At 42.9% G+C, this 17,171-nt stretch overlaps 1 protein-coding gene across 2 annotated transcripts; it reads right to left on the reverse strand.

The window, feature by feature from the left end:
- Positions 1 to 378: 378 nt before the first annotated feature.
- Positions 379 to 15,766, reverse strand: LOC147337044 (protein NLRC3-like). 2 transcript variants are annotated; one of them, XM_086287178.1, is made up of 9 exons: positions 15,647 to 15,766; positions 15,290 to 15,391; positions 14,219 to 14,297; positions 13,871 to 14,057; positions 11,942 to 13,742; positions 10,855 to 11,028; positions 10,408 to 10,581; positions 1,874 to 1,920; positions 379 to 1,725 (listed from the first exon to the last, which is right to left on the reverse strand). In XM_086287178.1, the coding sequence occupies exons 1-9, from the start codon at positions 15,763 to 15,765 to the stop codon at positions 1,193 to 1,195; spliced, it is 3,216 nt and encodes a 1,071-aa protein (XP_086143304.1). In that variant the 5' UTR covers position 15,766; the 3' UTR covers positions 379 to 1,192. The 2 variants fall into 2 exon arrangements, with proteins under 2 accessions (XP_086143304.1, XP_086143305.1); XM_086287179.1 differs by lacking the exons at positions 10,855 to 11,028; positions 15,290 to 15,391 and having other exon boundaries at positions 11,942 to 13,733; positions 13,874 to 14,057.
- Positions 15,767 to 17,171: the final 1,405 nt, after the last annotated feature.

Genomic DNA, 17,171 nt, shown 5'->3' on the forward strand with positions numbered 1-17,171 from the left:
TCCAGTGTTGGACTTTGGCTTCAGCTGCTGTGATAGATCCTCTAACATAGATCAGCTCTGCTACATGTTGTTAGATAAGTGCAGCTGCTGTCATGTCCTGATGTTTCTCTGGCTCAGCAGCTTCTCCATCAGAGGTTCACATGGAGCTGATCCAGTATCTCCAGTAACTGTGTTCTGTGCCTCACTGGTTCATCCTTCTGTCTGTGTGACGTCAGTCAGATGTTGAAGTTAAACTCTGTAATCTTCACTGTGTCACAGAGTTCAGTGAGTCCCGTTATTCACAGTATCAATCAGATCATCAGAGAACAGCTGATCAGCAATCAGTGGTGCCAACAGCGCCTCCTGTGGTGAGAGGATGCAATAATGCAATGTAGCATTTTTCCACTCAACACTTGCAGTCATGGAAACTGTCTGTTGGATCTGTGTGACGTTGCTTTCTTGGTTAGAGTTCCTCACAAATGTCCAGATGATTCTTCTAATGAGGCGTCGACCATGTTTGCAGCTCTTTGGAAGAAAACGTCGCCCTTTGCCATCCTTACTTTTCTTTGACTTCTTCAAATGCAGCTGAACTCCAGCTGGTATTTTCTTGGACTTTGCAGCTGTTTCTGGTCATCAGTTCATTCCTGCAAACCTCTGAAGCTGAACAACAATGATGCTGCATTGCTGGCTGATCCCAAAAGGTTGATTCTGTTCATCTGGACGTTTTCAGAAACGTTTGCTCACTGATCAGGTGACTTCTTCAGTCTCAGCTGACTGCAGCTTTACAAGCTTACAAACAGCACATTTGCACAATGACTGAAAGCAGCAGCACCTGATATATATGATACTAATATAATACATATACATATATAATCCATACTAATGATGAAGGAACTGAGCTCACAGTCCATTGTTCATTCAGTGAACTACTCAGTTTATTTTGGGCCTCAGAAATGCTCACTCTGTTTGTACATCACTGTCAGCAATAGACTCATTCTGCTGTGTGGACAGGAACACATGTGACATCACTTCCTGTTTGTTTGTGACTGAAGAAGTTTACAAGGAATCATTTAGAAGAGTTTCAAACATCAACTGATTGAATCCATGAATCTGAAAACGTGTTTGTGAGTGAAAGAGACAGACATGTACAGACTGAACTATCTGTTCAACAGTCAGAGTGTTTCTGTAACAGGAGACACTCTTTACACTCCACTCAGCACAGGGACACTGAGGCACCAGGAGACCAGACATAAAACCCAGGATAAAGAGTTTGAGTGAATGTGGTGTTGAAGGTGTGGAGGTGGATCAGAGTGTCAGAGGAGACTCTGTAGAAGGATAGAGTGCCAGCAGGACAGTCCACATACACTGCTGCTCTGTTAGAGACAGAGGAGGAGGAGGAGGAGGAGATGGATGTTTGTATCTTATTGTGCCAGACATGACGAGGACCATTATAATCACAGTACAGACTCCAGGACTGATCATTGTATCCAAACACACAGTCTCTGCCTCCTTTCCTTCTGATGCTTCTGTAACTCACTGATATAGAAACGTCTCCTCTCCACTCGACCTCCCAGTAACAGCGACCAGTCAGACCATTTCTACACAGCAGCTGAGGCCAACCATCAAATCTGTCTGGATGATCAGGATATGACTGAACCTCCTCCACACGTGTCACCTTCCTGTTGTTGTCAGACAGTTGGAGCTCTGTGTTCACTGTGTTTGTGTCGATTGTGAGTTGACAGGAATCTGATGGAGAGAACAAACACAATCCAGCTGCAGTTATTGATCCATCATCTGTTCATTGATTGACACTTTGATGATGACTCCTGACATGATGAAGATGGTTGAATGTGTGCTGCTTTGTTTTCATGAATCCCATTAAAAACACACTTACACTTCCTCAGACCTGGTCTCAACCATCGGACTCCAGCAGGCTCCACCCTGAAAGGAGGAGGGGGGTCAGAGCAGCACAGTCAGCATGCACACATGGACATTACATGGCTCTCACACACACACTGTTACACACTGAGCTCAAAGCTCGGCTCCACTGTTTTATTCAAAGAAATCTACATTTATTTATCAGCACATTTAAAAACAGCTTGAGCCAAAGTGCTGCACAGAGTAGAGAGAAAATAGGAAACATACACAGTAATGACTATAAAGACTGGTCAGGATTGAAAGCTACAGAGTACAAATGTGTTTCCAACCGGCTTTTAAAAATGTCCAGTGTTGGTGACGACCTGATGTGAAGGGCGACTGTTCCAGAGTTTGGCTGCAGCCATCGATAAAGCTCACCTCTGTTTTTACGTCTAGTTCTGGTCAGAAGCTGCTTATCTGCAGACCTGAGGGCTCCACTTGGATTCTTTTGTTAAAGAGAGATAAGATGGAGCCAATCCATTCACAGATTTAAAGACAACCAGATCTGGAAGTGGATTCTACCACGTACTGGTAACCAGTGGAAAAAGCTGGTGATGGGTCGTCTAGCACAGACCCACCGCTGGAACCAGACAATTGATGAGGGAGAGAACTGTGACAGCGCCGTTCCTTCACTTGACCTCAGTCGCTCTCGTCTGCTCCCTCGTAACACTGCTCTTTATTGAGCTTACATGAATATGCACAAGTTCATTATGACGTCTTACACAGGTATGAACAAAGAGTACCAGTCTGTGCATAGTGTGTGTGTGTGTGTGCGTGTGTGTGTCTGTGCGTGTGTGTGTGTGTGTGTGTGTGTCTGTGTGTGTGTGTGTGTGTCTGTGTGTCTGTGTGTGTGTTCCAGATGTGACCCTGTGACCCCAAAGCTGGTGCTAAGAGTCCAGCGGTCCCCCTAACAAAGGGCTCTTATACTTAACCAGACACAGAGCAGGTGTCCTCCTACACCAGGGGTCTCAAACTCGCGGCCCGCGGGCCAATTGTGGCCCGCAGGACGATAGTTTTTGGCCCCACCTTAATATGAAAATGTAATGTTAGTTTGATAATGTATGACACTTTACACTCACATAGACACGTGGGAACGTGCACATGTAGGCATTCACGTGCTCGTGCACATAGACACAGACAGAGTTTGCAGCACACCGTAGGGGGTTTTATAATGGGGTCACTTCTATAAAGCTGGCTGTAACTAACAAAGGGGTGAAGATTTTTGCAGAGGGACACCGGCCTCATCTTCCCTTCTAGAAGTGCATGCTTAAATGAAGATGAATAAAGATGAATAAAGATTTTGTAAAAATGACTACTGAGTCCGGTGCCATCTCTGGATGCTCGAGGAATAAAAAGAACCGGGGTAAAACTGATTTCGTAACAACTGCTACCGGCTTTTTATCTGCCGATCGCCGTGCTACGGTTGCAAGAAAAAGAAGCAGAAATGACGTTCTCTACGCGTTGAGACGTTCCCCGTCCGTCGGCTAAACGCTTGATTGAAACTTCAATGCGACAGTGACACCAAGTAGAATTATAAATGTCACATAGCCCCAAACATGTCTTTTTCAAAGCCTGCGGTGAAGAGAAAGGTTGGTGATGAGCACCGACAATTTCAGGAAAAGTGGGAAATGCAATATTTCTTTGTTGAGCACAGGGGCACCCCGACCTGTCTTATTTGCACAGAGAAAGTTGCGCTGCACAAGGAATACAATTTGAAACGTCATTACACAACTAGACATGCTGAGCTGGATGCAAAATACCAGGGAGACGAGAGAGCGAACCGGGTTGCCAGTCTTAAAACAGATCTACTGAGGCAGCAAGATTTCTCCAAGAAAGCAACCAAAGAGAATAATGCAGCAGTCGGAGCCACGTGGTTAGTGAGATGATTGCTAAAGCAGGGAAGCCATTCACAGAAGGTGCATTTGTCTAAAAGTGCATATTGCAGGCTGCAAATATAGTCTGTCCGGGAAAGAAAGGTCAGTTTAGCAACATCAGCCTTTCTGCCAACACCGCAGCAGATCGCATTTCTGACCTGTCAAGTGACATTTATGACCAACTGTGTGAGAAAGCCAAATGTTTCAGTGTATACTCAGTCGCTCTTGATGAGACCACAGACATCACCGACACTGCCCAGCTCCCAATGTATGTCCGTGGTGTTGATGACAGTTTTGAAGTGATGGAGGAGCTGCTCACAGTAATTCCAATGCATGGCCAGACCACCGCTCAGCAGATATTTACAAGCTGTGTGATGCCATTGAGAATGTTGGTTTGCCATGGAAGAGGTTTGTTGGAATAACAACAGATGGAGCGCCATCAATGACAGGGAGGAAACATGGACTGGTGGCACAAAACAAACTGGAAGAGGAAGGCGTGGAGGAGGCCATTGCTCTGCACTGCATCATCCATCAGCAGGTCCTTTGCAGCAAATGCCTGAAGTTTGACAATGTGATGTCTATTGTTGTGAAATGCATCAACCAAATCAGATCCAGGGGCTTAAAGCACCGAAGGTTCTGTGCTTTTTTAGAGGAAATGGAGTCAGAATATGGGGATGTGCTCGACTTCACTGAGGTACGTTGGCTCAGCAGGGGAAATGTATTAAAGAGACTTTTTGAGTTGAGAGCAGAAGTGAAGCCTTCATGGAGAAGGATGGAGTTAGTGTTCCTGTGCTAACTGATCCCAAATGGCTCATGGACTCAGCTTTTCTTGTTGATATGACACATGAGCTTAATGTACTGAACAAGACGTTACAAGGCCAGGGGCAACTTGTCAGTGCTGCCTATGACAACGTGAGAGCATTCTCCACAAAACTGGCGCTCTGGAAAGCTCAGCTCTCTCAGACAAACCTTTGCCATTTCCCAGCATGCAAGGCACTCGTGGATGCAGGCACACCATTCAGTGCTGACAAGTATGTTGATGTCATTTTGAGGCTACAGGAGGAATTTGATCACAGATTTGCTGACTTCAAGACACACAGAGCCACCTTTCACATTTTTGCGGACCCCTTCTCCTTTGATGTGCAAGATGCCCCTTCTGTGCTTCAAATGGAGCTCATTGAGCTGCAGTGCAACTCTGAACTCAAAGCAAAGTTCAGGGAGGTGAGTGGAAAAGCAGAGAAGCTTGGACAATTTTTGAGAGACTTGAGCCCTAGTTTCCCTCGGCTTTCCCGAATGTTCAAGTGGACCATGTGCCTTTTTGGTAGCACATACTTGTGCCAAAAGCTCTTCTCCACTTTGAACTTCAATAAGTCCAAGTACAGGTCCAGACTTACGGATGATCAGCTTCAAGACATACTGAGGGTCGCAACTGCTTCCTCCCTCAGGCCAAATCTGGCTCGGCTATGCGAGAGGAAACGCTGCCAGGTCTCTAGCAGCAAGGAGTAGGCAAGAGAAGCCATGTTCAGAAGAACAGTTCATTTTCTCCAGTGTTCCATTCATGTTCAGAAGAAGGTTATAGAACTGTTAATACAGACATTTCAATCTAAACACAGCAGATATAGAAGACTGAAAGAAACACACAAGTTCACTGACTAAAAATATCTTATTATTGTTTTATTTATGTATTACAGATTGATTTATTTTCTTATTAATTCTTAATTTGTTTATTCATTTTTCATATTTTGTGTTAAAAAATAAAAATAAAGAGATTTGAGAAGATTGGAATTTTTTAACCATGCCTTTCTTGTGGAAAGCCTAATGCGGCCCAGCCTCACCCAGACTCTGCCTGCAGCGGCCCCCAGCTAAATTGAGTTTGAGACCCCTGTCCTACACCATAAATCAGTAAGAGAGGGTACGACCTCTCTCATGGCCCCAAGTGGTGTGTGCATGCCAGAGCACTCTGGAAGGCACACAGAGTCTTTACAGACTACTCAGGATCAAACCTCTATCATCATGCAATCGATTATACAACTCTAAGCATATATGAGTAAATATTTCTAAGCATAAATGACAATCAACAATATAAACCTTACAGCTGGTTTTAATAACAGAATTCATTTGTTTCTCAAATGAGAAAGAGCTATCGAGAAACACTCCTAAATCTTTAGTTCTGAACTTTTCCAGTGGGCCAAGGTCAACATTATCTGCTAATGCTAAATAGGCTGCCGTTATTAACTAATGCTAATTTGATGTGAATTAGCATTATGCACTAATGCTAACACTTTTTAACAATGTGAGTAGCTAATGCTAACACTATTTCCCTTAACTTTATAACATTGTGAACGGCTAATGCTAACACTCTTTTTCCTAGCATTACAACATCTGAGCTGCTAATGCTAAGTAGGCCGCCATTAGCACCTACGTCTATCCATCCATCCATCCATCCATTCGCTTCCGCTTATCCTTTTCAGGGTCACGGGGGGCGCTGGAGCCTATCCCAGCTGTCATAGGGCGAAAGGCGGGGTACACCCTGGACAGGTCGCCAGTCTGTCGCAGGGCTAACACACAGGGGCAGACAACCATTCACACTCACATTCACTCGCACATTCACACCTAGTGGCAATTTGGATTATCCAATTAACCTATCCCCACAAGCTGCATGTCTTTGGACGGTGGGAGGAAGCCGGAGTACCCGGAGGGAACCCACGCAAACACGGGGAGAACATGCAAACTCCACACAGAAAGACCCCGGCCTGATGGTGGAATTGAACTCAGGACCTTCTTGCTGTGCGGCAACAGTGCTAACCATCGTGCCACCGTGCTGCCCACCTACGTCTAATTTAAGGCAAATACGCATTAGAACCTAATGCTCATATCGTTTTCCTTTGCTTTATAGCAATGTGAGCAGCTACTGCTAAATACCATTAGCTAATAACAGCAGTCTAATTTAATGCAAGTTAGCATCATTTGCATTATAACGATGTGAGGAGTTAATGCTAAGTATGCTGCCATTAGTGGCTAATTCTAATTAGGGGTGAATAATTATTACAAGCTAATGCTAATATCGTTTTCTCTTCCCTTTTAACAATGTGAGCAGCTAGTGCTAGGTAGGCTGAAGCTAGCAGCTAATGCTAAAGCTAAAGATAATTTGATGTGAATTAGCATTGCATTAGGGAGGAGTTAATGCTAAGTAGACTGCCATTAGCAGGTAATGCTAATTTAAGGTTAATAGGAATTGGCATCTAATGCTAATACCATATTTTCTTGCTTTAACCCTTTAAAACTGGTCAGAGTGGGCACACTCCGTTTTGCGCAACTATTTTTAAATCCCGGTAGCACTGTAATCACGTGAGCTAGCGCAATAATTTTTTTTGCATATGAAACCTGAGGAGTTGTATTTACATCTTATGCCATCAGCTTGTCCTAGGTTACAGTTTCCTTCCACATATGCTTAGGACTCATATTGCACTGCTGGAAATAGTTTATTTTGATGCATATGCTGTTATTTTGCAAATTTGCAGTATAATATTTATTTTCGTTTTTCCTGCAGTATATAAAAATTGGTGTATTTCAAAAATAAAACTATGAAGGCACTCAAAATAAATTTCCTGAGGTGGGAAACTATTTTGTGCAACTTTTTTGTATTTACAGTTTTGAGGGATAAGCCTCTTAAATTTCTCTAACTAGAAATATATGTTAAAAAAACAAAAACGATTTTCAATTTTTTTGTAGTTTATTGCACTTTTTTGCAATTTATGTAATTACTATGCACTTAATACATACATATTATTAAAATTTAGGCTGTAATGGTTGTATTGATGTATAGCAACTTGAAATGCTCCCAAAAATGGCTCCACAGCATGTAAAAATATAATATAAGCTCTGGCGGACTTGGTTCTATGGTAGGTCTTAAAGGGTTAAATCAATATCAGTAGCTAATCCGATTGCTCAGTCTGACGTCAGGTGAAGTCATTTTTATGCATTTAAGAGCTGTGTTGAATTCAACATTACAAACTGAACATTAGAACTATCCTCTTCTCCAGGATTTTCCTGATTTAACATTTCAATATGACATTTCCAGCGCTTTGTTTTCTCTGCTCACAGACAAAACAGATACACGCATGTATATACAGCCCACGTCCAGCTCTGCATGCACTCCTGCTCCATTTCTATAGAGAATAAACAACGTAACACAATCATTCTCCATTGTTTTCAACTCAACCAGCTGCATTTAATGAAGGAGTTTGAATTTACTTTACAACAGCTGCTGTTGTTTCCTGTCTGCATTCATGTTCTTAACTGTACTCCACACATTCTGAACTGGTGTACCGTAATTGTCGGGCTATAAGCCGCTACTTTTTGCACAAGCTTTGAGCCCTGTGGCTTTTAGTCAGGTGCGGCTTTTCTATGGATTGTCCATGAGCGGATTTGTTTTGTTTGTTCCGCTGTTGTACGGCACTACGTTGCCTGGCGGAAGGATCGGGGTTCAAGAGTGGTATGTTGGTCACATGTCCATCCGTCAGGCAACGTAGTGCAGTACGAGGTAGCGCGAAAAACAAACTTCAAAGTAGCGCTACCCGTTCAGCTGGAGGCCTGGATGATGAGCGGCGATAAACTTCAAAAAGCAAGTTATGCCCAACTCCACCATTGGATTCTGACAGCGTGGAAAAGTGTGAAAACATCCACGATCACCAACAGATTTCGAAGGGCTGAATGCTGCATGATGGAGAGGAGGACACCGCCACGGCCCTTCTGAGGGTGTTCGACTCTGACACTGACAACGAGGATTTCTTTGGTTTTGAAAGTGACAACGAAGGAAAGAAGCTGAGAGTGGATGACGAAGCCACCCTGAGCCTGTTTGTTTCCGACACTGGAGAAGAGGACTTTGGTGGTTTTAGTGCGCAGGAAGATGGTGGTGAATGACTGACTTTTCTTCTTGTTAAAGCCGTGTCACTGCACCTGAGCCTAAAAGGTAGTCCGAATCAATTGTTCTGGTGTGCTGTAGGTTACTGTTATGTACTACATTTGTTACTCATTTATGAAGCACAGTACATGTTTCCTACTTGTAATTACCGCTACTTGTACATATACCTAAAAAGTTATGCAAATATGTACCATAACTTGTTTTTCAAAATATTAATAAAAGGGGTGTGTCTCCAAACAGCCATCTCTTTCCTGACAATTCGCTTTGTGCATATTCTCTTACATATGATAAGTCAACATTGAAACACCTGCGGCTTTTAGTCAGGTGCAGCTAATGTATGTACAAAACAGGATTTTCCCCTGATTTTAGCTTGTGCGGCTAATATTCAGGTGCGCTCTGTAGTCTGGGAAATACGGTAGTTCTTCCTAAAGTACTGCAGTATTCCTGCCAGTACATCCTTTTAGTTTTCCTAACTGTTTCCTCTGATGCTCGTTGCTATTCTTTCCTCAATGCAAATTCATGCTAAGCTCCTTCATATCCATCCCTGTTTCTAAACCTGTAATAATTGCTTTAATGTGTCTTTGGCCTAATTATGAGTCTGTCCATATGTTTGTAGTTCCCCACTTGCTTTGGTTTCTTAGCTCTGATTCTCTCAAATTTATCCTTGAAATCATTTACTGGCATCTCTCCCTCTCACTCCCACTATCCCCAGAACACCAGAGTATTCATCTCCTGGTTTATCCTATGGCCTCTTTGCATTTTCTCCAATCATCCCTGTTTCTAGAGTCTCGCCCCATCTGCAGGCAGTCCAAGAGAAACTGCCTCTGCCATTTTCTTCTTCTTAATCTTTGATTTTTCTCTTCACTTTCTCCATTGGGTCTTCTTAGATGCACTTTCCAGAAAGCAGCAACATTTTTTGTGCCCCATTTTTCAAATTGTGCATCTTACTTCAGCTTAATGTGTTTCCTGTTTTGTTTTTACACAGGTCATGTAAAAGAAATCCTACCAGAGACTCGACAAAGCTGAACTGAAAGACAGCACAGGCAATAAATCAGAGCAGCACAGAACTTAAGCTCATGGTCCATAGAAGCTGGGCTCTACAGGTGTACCAGGACAAGCTTAGTGTAAGTCCCTCGAAAAAGTTTCACTTGTGCTGTTTCGGTGTAAATTACTGGTTTGTTTGAACAATTTCATCAGCTGAACCATAAATACTCCAAAACAATTTCTTTGTGACTCAGTGTGATTTTTCATTTTGTAATATTAGCATGTCAAACTCTACATTCTCTACACAGATGAGAAATGAAGTGTATTTAATAATAAAAGTTATCTCTCAGAGACAAAGTTAGTGTCTCATTCAGGTCTGTATCTGAGTAGCCTCAGACACATGCAGTGCTCATATTTTCTGTTTTGTGTGTCACTCAGACCTCTTCCTGACAGGGGCAGCAATTTCATTTAAAGTCCCATTCACTGATACAGGCTGCTGGAGCTCCAACCAGGAGGGTACACACATGATCCAGGGAAAAAAATTATATATGGTCTCTTAGATAAATATTAAGAGGTCCTGTGTTTTACTAAAAAATCAAAGTAGTAAAACACAGGACCTTTGGGTTAGATATAAGGTGATTTGACAAATCATGTCTGTTGTAAATGAGTAAGCCATTTATCGACCTGACTCAGGTTTTAAATCATCATCAGAAAAGACTGAATCCTGACCTGAGAATCCCAAGTGTACACTTTGGACTCTCCACTGCAGAAAATAGAAGCTTCAGTCCTGAATCCTGCAGGTTGTTTTTACCCAGATCCAGCTCTGTCAGACGGGAGGACTGGGAGCTCAGGACTGAGGACAGAGCTTCACAGCTTCTGTCTGACAGGTTACAGCCACTCAGTCTGAAGAAAGGATGACAAGAAGACATGAAACACTTGTGTTAAAGTATATTCATGGTGCCATGAGGAGCTACTACATTTACAATATTTCAACACTGTTTCAGGACATGCTGGAATCCTTATTGCCTCATGTTACAAAAGACAAATGTGGCAGTTTACTGTGACTTGCATGAATTCATTAAAAAAACAAAACATAAACACTGTTAATTTTTTCCAAATGAAATTGATTAAATGATGTTAATTGATGAAAAAAAAATCGATATTGCTTGATCTGACCTCAGCGTTTCCAGTTTGCAGTATTGACTCTTCATCCCAGCAGACAGAAGCTTCACTCCTGAATCCTGCAGGTTGTTGTTACCCAGGTCCAGCTCTGTCAGATGGGAGGACTGGGAGCTCAGGACTGAGGACAGAGCTTCACAGCTTCTGTCTGACAGGTTACAGCCACTCAGTCTGAAATCAAGGTGGAAGGGAGACAAGATCAACCAAACAAATCAGAGCTTTATTGCTTTTTTATTGTTTTTAAGCAGAAATCAGTGAGGTGCTGGTAGATTCTGTTCTTTTGGTTTATTACCCAACAACACACACATACACTAATATTTGTGACTTTTGTAATAGTAGCATTTACAATGCAAAGCAACAGCGATCACAGATTGAAGGGGCCTGAATAAAACTACAATGCAGTGATTTTTAAGATGACCTGTTCTTCCAATTTCCAACAACAGATTTCTCCAACCTTACAGTTAAAAATAATTCTTTATCTCATACTGAATCTTGGTGCACCTCCCCCCAGTTTATTAAAATGAAGAGGTACTGAAGTTGCTGTAAGTGATGTGTGATGCCACTGATTTCCTTTCTGATCCAATACAAAGTAAAATTCAGGCTGGTATCTGCGATACTGATGAAAACTATTCCTTCAGAATCAATACAAGACATCATAAGAAAATATGATGTTTTGTATAACATAAAAAGCCTGAATTTTAAAATATTCAGTTAATAATCAAAAACAGATGTGACTGAAAATAATAAAACTGAGAAACATTTTATGGCCATTCGATCCTTTTACAACCACTGCAAGAGCTTGGTTGGCATAGCCGGCAATACGTTGGATAGTAATAAGTCCGGTGGGTGATGGGCTCCACCAGGGCTGCCCTTTGTCACCGATTCTGTTCATAAATTTTATGTTTAAAGGCTGTATCAAAAGTTCATTCAAGTTACAATATTGTGGTCAAAAGTTCTCCTTTTTTCTTTTATACTATACAACTACGCTGTCTCATGGTTTTAGGACATGGATCTGTCATGGAAGAAATCTATGACCACTTTTAATCAACATTTTAAAAATAAACATGATCACAGATTTACTCACAGAGCTTTGTTGGAGGCTTTGACCACTGGCAGGAGCCTCAGAAGAGCCTCCTCTGAAGCAGAGTATTTCTTCAGGTCAAACACATCCAGATCTTCTTCTGATGACAGTAAGATGAAGACCAGAGCTGACCACTGAGCAGGAGACAGTTCACCTGTGGAGAGACTTCCTGATCTCAGGGACTGTTGGATCTCCTCCACTAGAGAACGATCATTCAGTTCATTCAGACAGTGGATCAGATTGATGCTTTTCTCTGCAGACAGATTCTCACTGAGCTTCTTCTTGATGCACTGGACTGTTTCCTGATTGGTCTGTGAGCTACTTCCTGTCTGTGTCAGCAGACCTCGTAGGAGAGTCTGATTGGTCTGCAGTGAAAGACCCAGGAGGAAGCGGAGGAACAAGTCCAGGTGTCCATTTGGACTCTGTAAGGCCTTGTTCACAGCACCCTGGTGGAGAGATTGAAGTTTTAGTTTGTTAAATAATTTAGATTTCTTGGATGTTGTTTGTTGTTGTTCCAGCAGATTGAGTCCAGAGTTGATGAAGGTCAGATGGACATGAAGAGCAGCCAGAAACTCCTGAACACTCAGATGGATGAAGCAGAACACCTTGTTCTGGTACAGTCCGCTCTCCTCTTTAAAGATCTGTGTGAACACTCCTGAGTACACTGAGGCTGCTCTGATATCGATGCCACACTCTGTCAGGTCTGATTCATAGAAGATCAGGTTTCCTTTCTGCAGCTGATCAAAAGCCAGTTTTCCCAGAGACTTAATCATCTTCCTGTTCTTTTTATTCCAGTGTGGATCTGTCTCAGTTCCTCCATCATACTTGACCTTCTTCACTTTGGCCTGAACCACCAGGAAGTGGATGTACATCTCAGTCAGGGTCTTGGGCAGCTGTCCTCCCTCTCTGGTTTCCAGCACATCCTCCAGAACTGTAGCAGTGATCCAGCAGAAGACTGGGATGTGGCACATGATGTGGAGGCTTCGTGATGTCTTGATGTGGGAGATGATGCTGCTGGCCTGCTCCTCATCTCTGAATCTCTTCCTGAAGTACTCCTCCTTCTGTGGGTCAGTGAACCCTCTGACCTCTGTCACCATGCCGACACAGTCAGGAGGGATCTGATTGGCTGCTGCAGGTCGTGTGGTTATCCAGAGGCGAGCAGAGGGAAGCAGTTTCCCCCTGATGAGGTTTATCAGCAGCACATCCACTGAGGTGGACTTTCTAGGGTCAGTTAGGATTGTAGTTTTGTGGAAGTCCAGAGGAAGTCGACACTCATCCAGACCATCAAAGATGAACACAACCTGGAAGTCTTCAAAGCTGCAGATTCCTGCTTCTTTGGTTTCAGTAAAGAAGTGATGAACAAGTCCCACCAAGCTGAACTTTTCCTCTTTCAGCACATTCAGCTCTCTGAAAGTGAATGGAAATATGAACTGGATGTCCTGGTTGGCTTTGTCTTCAGCCCAGTCCAGGCTGTATTTCTGTGTTAAGACTGTTTTCCCAATGCCAGCCACTCCCTTTGTCAGCACTGTTCTGATTGGTTCATCTCTTCCAGGTGAGGCTTTAAAGATGTCTTCTTGTCTGATTGTTGTTTCTGGTCTGTCTGGTTTCCTGGATGCTGTTTCAATCTGTCTGACCTCATGTTCATCATTGACCTCTGCAGTCCCTCCCTCTGTGATGTAGAGCTCTGTGTAGATCTGATTCAGGAGGGTTGGCCTTCCTGCTTTAGCGATGCCCTCAAACACACACTGGAACTTCTTCTTCAGGGTGGATTTAAGGTTACGATGACAAACTGGAGCTTGAAGCTCTGAATGAGAAGAAAAATAAACACTCAATTCCAAAAAGAACTAATCTTTAAAACATGTTGCTCCATCTTCCATCTCTGGAAAATGTTCATTTATCCAGCAGCTTAAATCTTTAGATAAATCCTCTTACTGCTCTGCAGATGGTCAGCCAGCTCCTCCTGCTTCATTCTCATCAGGAAGTCCACTGTGATCTTCACAAACGCCTCTCTGCTGCTGCTCCTCTGACTCTCTAAGCATTCTGGGTAATCTGGACTCAGAACCTTCTGGATCTTCTTCAGCTCGTTCTTCACAAAAGTGATGATGTTGTCCTCCAGCAGCTGGAACAGAATATTTATGAATGAGCCAATCAGACTGAAATCATGGAGCCAAACATCAGATCCATGTTGGACACACTGACGATCCACTGGTCTACAAAGAGCAGCATGGAGATGACTGTGAACAGAACAGATGTAACAGTAGTTGTTGTACATGTACAGACCATAAATATGGAGTCCAGCTGTGTTTGATGCTGCTGGGCAGACTGACCACTGGGAACCTCTGAGCTCTGCTGGTCCACTCTGTGGAGGAACCATGAAGGATTAGATCAACACAGGATAAAGATCCAGGAGTTTCTGCTCAAATAACTTCATCTGAATCAAGTCTGTCAAGTTTTAAACTCTCAGATTGTGAACATATCAGTAATTTTCAGTCTGTTTTCATGGACGTCCTTTCAGTGGTGATGTCAGGGATGATTTTGAAGAAGCTCATCAAACTGAACCATCAGCAGATCACTGCTCCAAAACCAGAACATGATCCGAGTCTCCCTCCACCACCAGAACACCAGCTTTACTAACGTGGTAGATCAGTGTAGTACAGATCAATAACTGATGAGTCATTTGATCAAAATCACTGAGTGCTTCACGTCTGACCCTCTGATGCTTCTGTAGACATTTTGCATATTTAATGAATGTCTGACAGTTTTACATTCATTCTATGAACACAGTGGAAATGTTGTGTTATAGTCTCCATGTTGTTTCCAGCATCATAAATTCTTAAGTTCAGAAAATTAGATTCTTTCTTCACAGCTGAAAAACAACAACATTTATTCTCTATTGAAATCTGCATCGTCCACTCCAAAGGTCACAATCTGAAGGTAACATCTGGTTTTGTTCCCTGTGGTTAACTCTGAGCATCAGTATGGTGGGATTTATCCACTACATCCACACCACTGTGGTTCAGTGTTGTCCTGATGGAGTAACAGCAGCCAGTATGATCCAGGCTTTAGCTGCTGGGTCTCTGTGTGACCTCTCAGACTGTTTAACAGATCAGACACAAAGAGAATCAGAGCAGCTCTGTTCTTTAAAGACAAACATGAACCCACTCAGGTCACACTTTCCCCACAGATATGAGCATCACTGTCCTCAAACAGCAAATGACCAAGTCGAACATTTGGATCTTTTCTCTTTCATTGTTTTCTTTTTAATGAATCTTTGTAACAATCTGAGGATGTTTCAGGTCATATTTATCCAGGAAACACAAACATGTAAAGGAGTCATCACAGCTCTCTGACCTCGTTGCTCCAGGTTCACCACTGAAGTCTGGAATGCTACCTTTGGACCGGTCACTCCTCACAGACGGACAGCTGGACCCTGCAGACTGTGACCTCTGACCTCTGCAGACACAAACATGATTGAAGCAGCTGTGATCACACAGACTGCAGATAATGCAGCTGTTTCCTGTCAGTAACATCCTCTTAGATTAGAGTTCAGCTTTTTACAGGAAAACTGGACAAAACTGATTTTTGTTACAAACTCATTTTCATTTCCTCTCAGCTCACAAACACAGTCAGACAATCAACCAGAGTCAACACTGATTATAATGTCAGTGCAGAATTATTTCTGTTACTCAGTGAGTTCAGCTCTCTGACCTCGTTGCTCCAGGTTCACCACTGAACTCTGGATTTTGACCTTTGGACCGGTCACTCCTCACAGACGGACAGCTGGACCCTGCAGACTCTGCTCTGTCCTCCTCTTCCTCCATCATCATCTTCAGTCAGTCTGAGAGGTAAACCACAAACACTCAGTGAGTTCACATTAACAGGAGGAACTGAGTTACAGTCGCTGACCTCTGACCTGTCATGTGACCATGAAACCAGGTCAATATGTCTGTAGGTTCAGTCATCCAGGTCATGTGATCTAAGGAGCTTGGAGAGAAAAGAGACGTCTTTAAGTTTCTGGAAGACGTTTCATCTGAGAAGCTTCTTCAGCTCTAAAACCAAACGGTGGAGAGTCCCAGATATTTAAACCTGAGAGGGAAAGAAAGCATGTCGCTGACCCACCACTGATGTTATTTCAAGGAGGAAACTGAGAGCCTTTGCACCAGGAGCACAAACATCAGCTCCAGCAATGATCCACTGATGTGTTTTTATTCCATGTATGAATGTTGTTATTGACAGAGATGACGTTTGTGTGTCAGTGATGCAGTGACTGTTGTTGTTACCTGTACAGGCTGGTTAGACTCTATGAAACAGATCATACAGATCTCTGCATGTTAGAAGAGACTATTAAAGGTCATGAATGAGACAAAGGCAGGGAGGCGTCCTTTACAGCTAAACAGCAGAGTGAGAGAACAGCCAGCACCTCTACATTTATCACATTATACAGCACATGTATGATACTGACAGGGATGAGAAGAATTTAGTGATTCTGATCCCATCATTGATATTACTTATTGATTCTCAGTAGCTCTGCTCTGACAGTCACCACCATCACTGAGCAGCATATCAAAGACATTTGTGCACATTAACTGCATGTTGTGGCTCAAATGTTTGTGCATGTTGGAGGCATTTCCTCTTTGTTGTGATCAGTGTTGGTCATTACTCAAAACAGTCATTATTACACATATTACACAGAACACTTTGATTAAAAGTAATGGAGTACGTTACTTCATTACTCCTCATAACATTACTTTGATGTTAAAATGAACAAATGAGCATGTAACAACATAAAGCTGAGGTACAGCCCCACACACCAACACAGATCCTGATGAGGTCACGTGATGTTTCTCTGAGTGTTTATGAACACAAATCAAAGATGAAACAGCACAAAGACACTTCAAAGTGATTCTACTGTAGAAACATGAACAGGTAGAAACCTGCAGCCTGACTGCTCATCACTTTGTTACCTGTTCAAGTTCAGCAGCAGCAGCTCACTTTATCACGGTGCTGGTCTGGGGTCAGTGTTTACTCAGCTTTTAACCTCACTCTGGGTTCTTGGCTAGCTTAGCGTTAGCTTAGCGTTAGCATGCTGTGTGCTAGCTCAGCGTCAGAGCTCTGCAGGTGTCTCGTGTGTAAATATTAATCACAGTGACAGTAAAGGAGGTAAAGGGCTGTGACGTCATCACGTACGCTGCGTCCTCTGTGGGCTCTGAGTGAACTCAAAGTACAAACTACA

Source organism: Aulonocara sp. 'chitande type north' Nkhata Bay, linkage group LG3, assembly GCF_057382095.1.
Source record: "Aulonocara sp. 'chitande type north' Nkhata Bay isolate Kocher_YH1m ecotype deep benthic linkage group LG3, A_spYH_male_GT1.1, whole genome shotgun sequence".
NCBI lineage: Eukaryota > Metazoa > Chordata > Actinopteri > Cichliformes > Cichlidae > Aulonocara > Aulonocara sp. 'chitande type north' Nkhata Bay.

Excerpts from the sequence above, each read along its gene's own strand:
- LOC147337044 (XM_086287178.1), bottom strand. The coding sequence starts at position 15,765 with ATGATGATGGAGGAAGAGGAGGACAGAGCAGAGTCTGCAGGGTCCAGC. Across the intron at positions 14,058-14,218 it reads AGCTGGACTCCATATTTATG|CTGCTGGAGGACAACATCAT; the intron begins GTCTGTACATGT and ends ATTCTGTTCCAG. Across the intron at positions 13,743-13,870 it reads GGCTGACCATCTGCAGAGCA|AGCTTCAAGCTCCAGTTTGT; the intron begins GTAAGAGGATTT and ends CTTCTCATTCAG.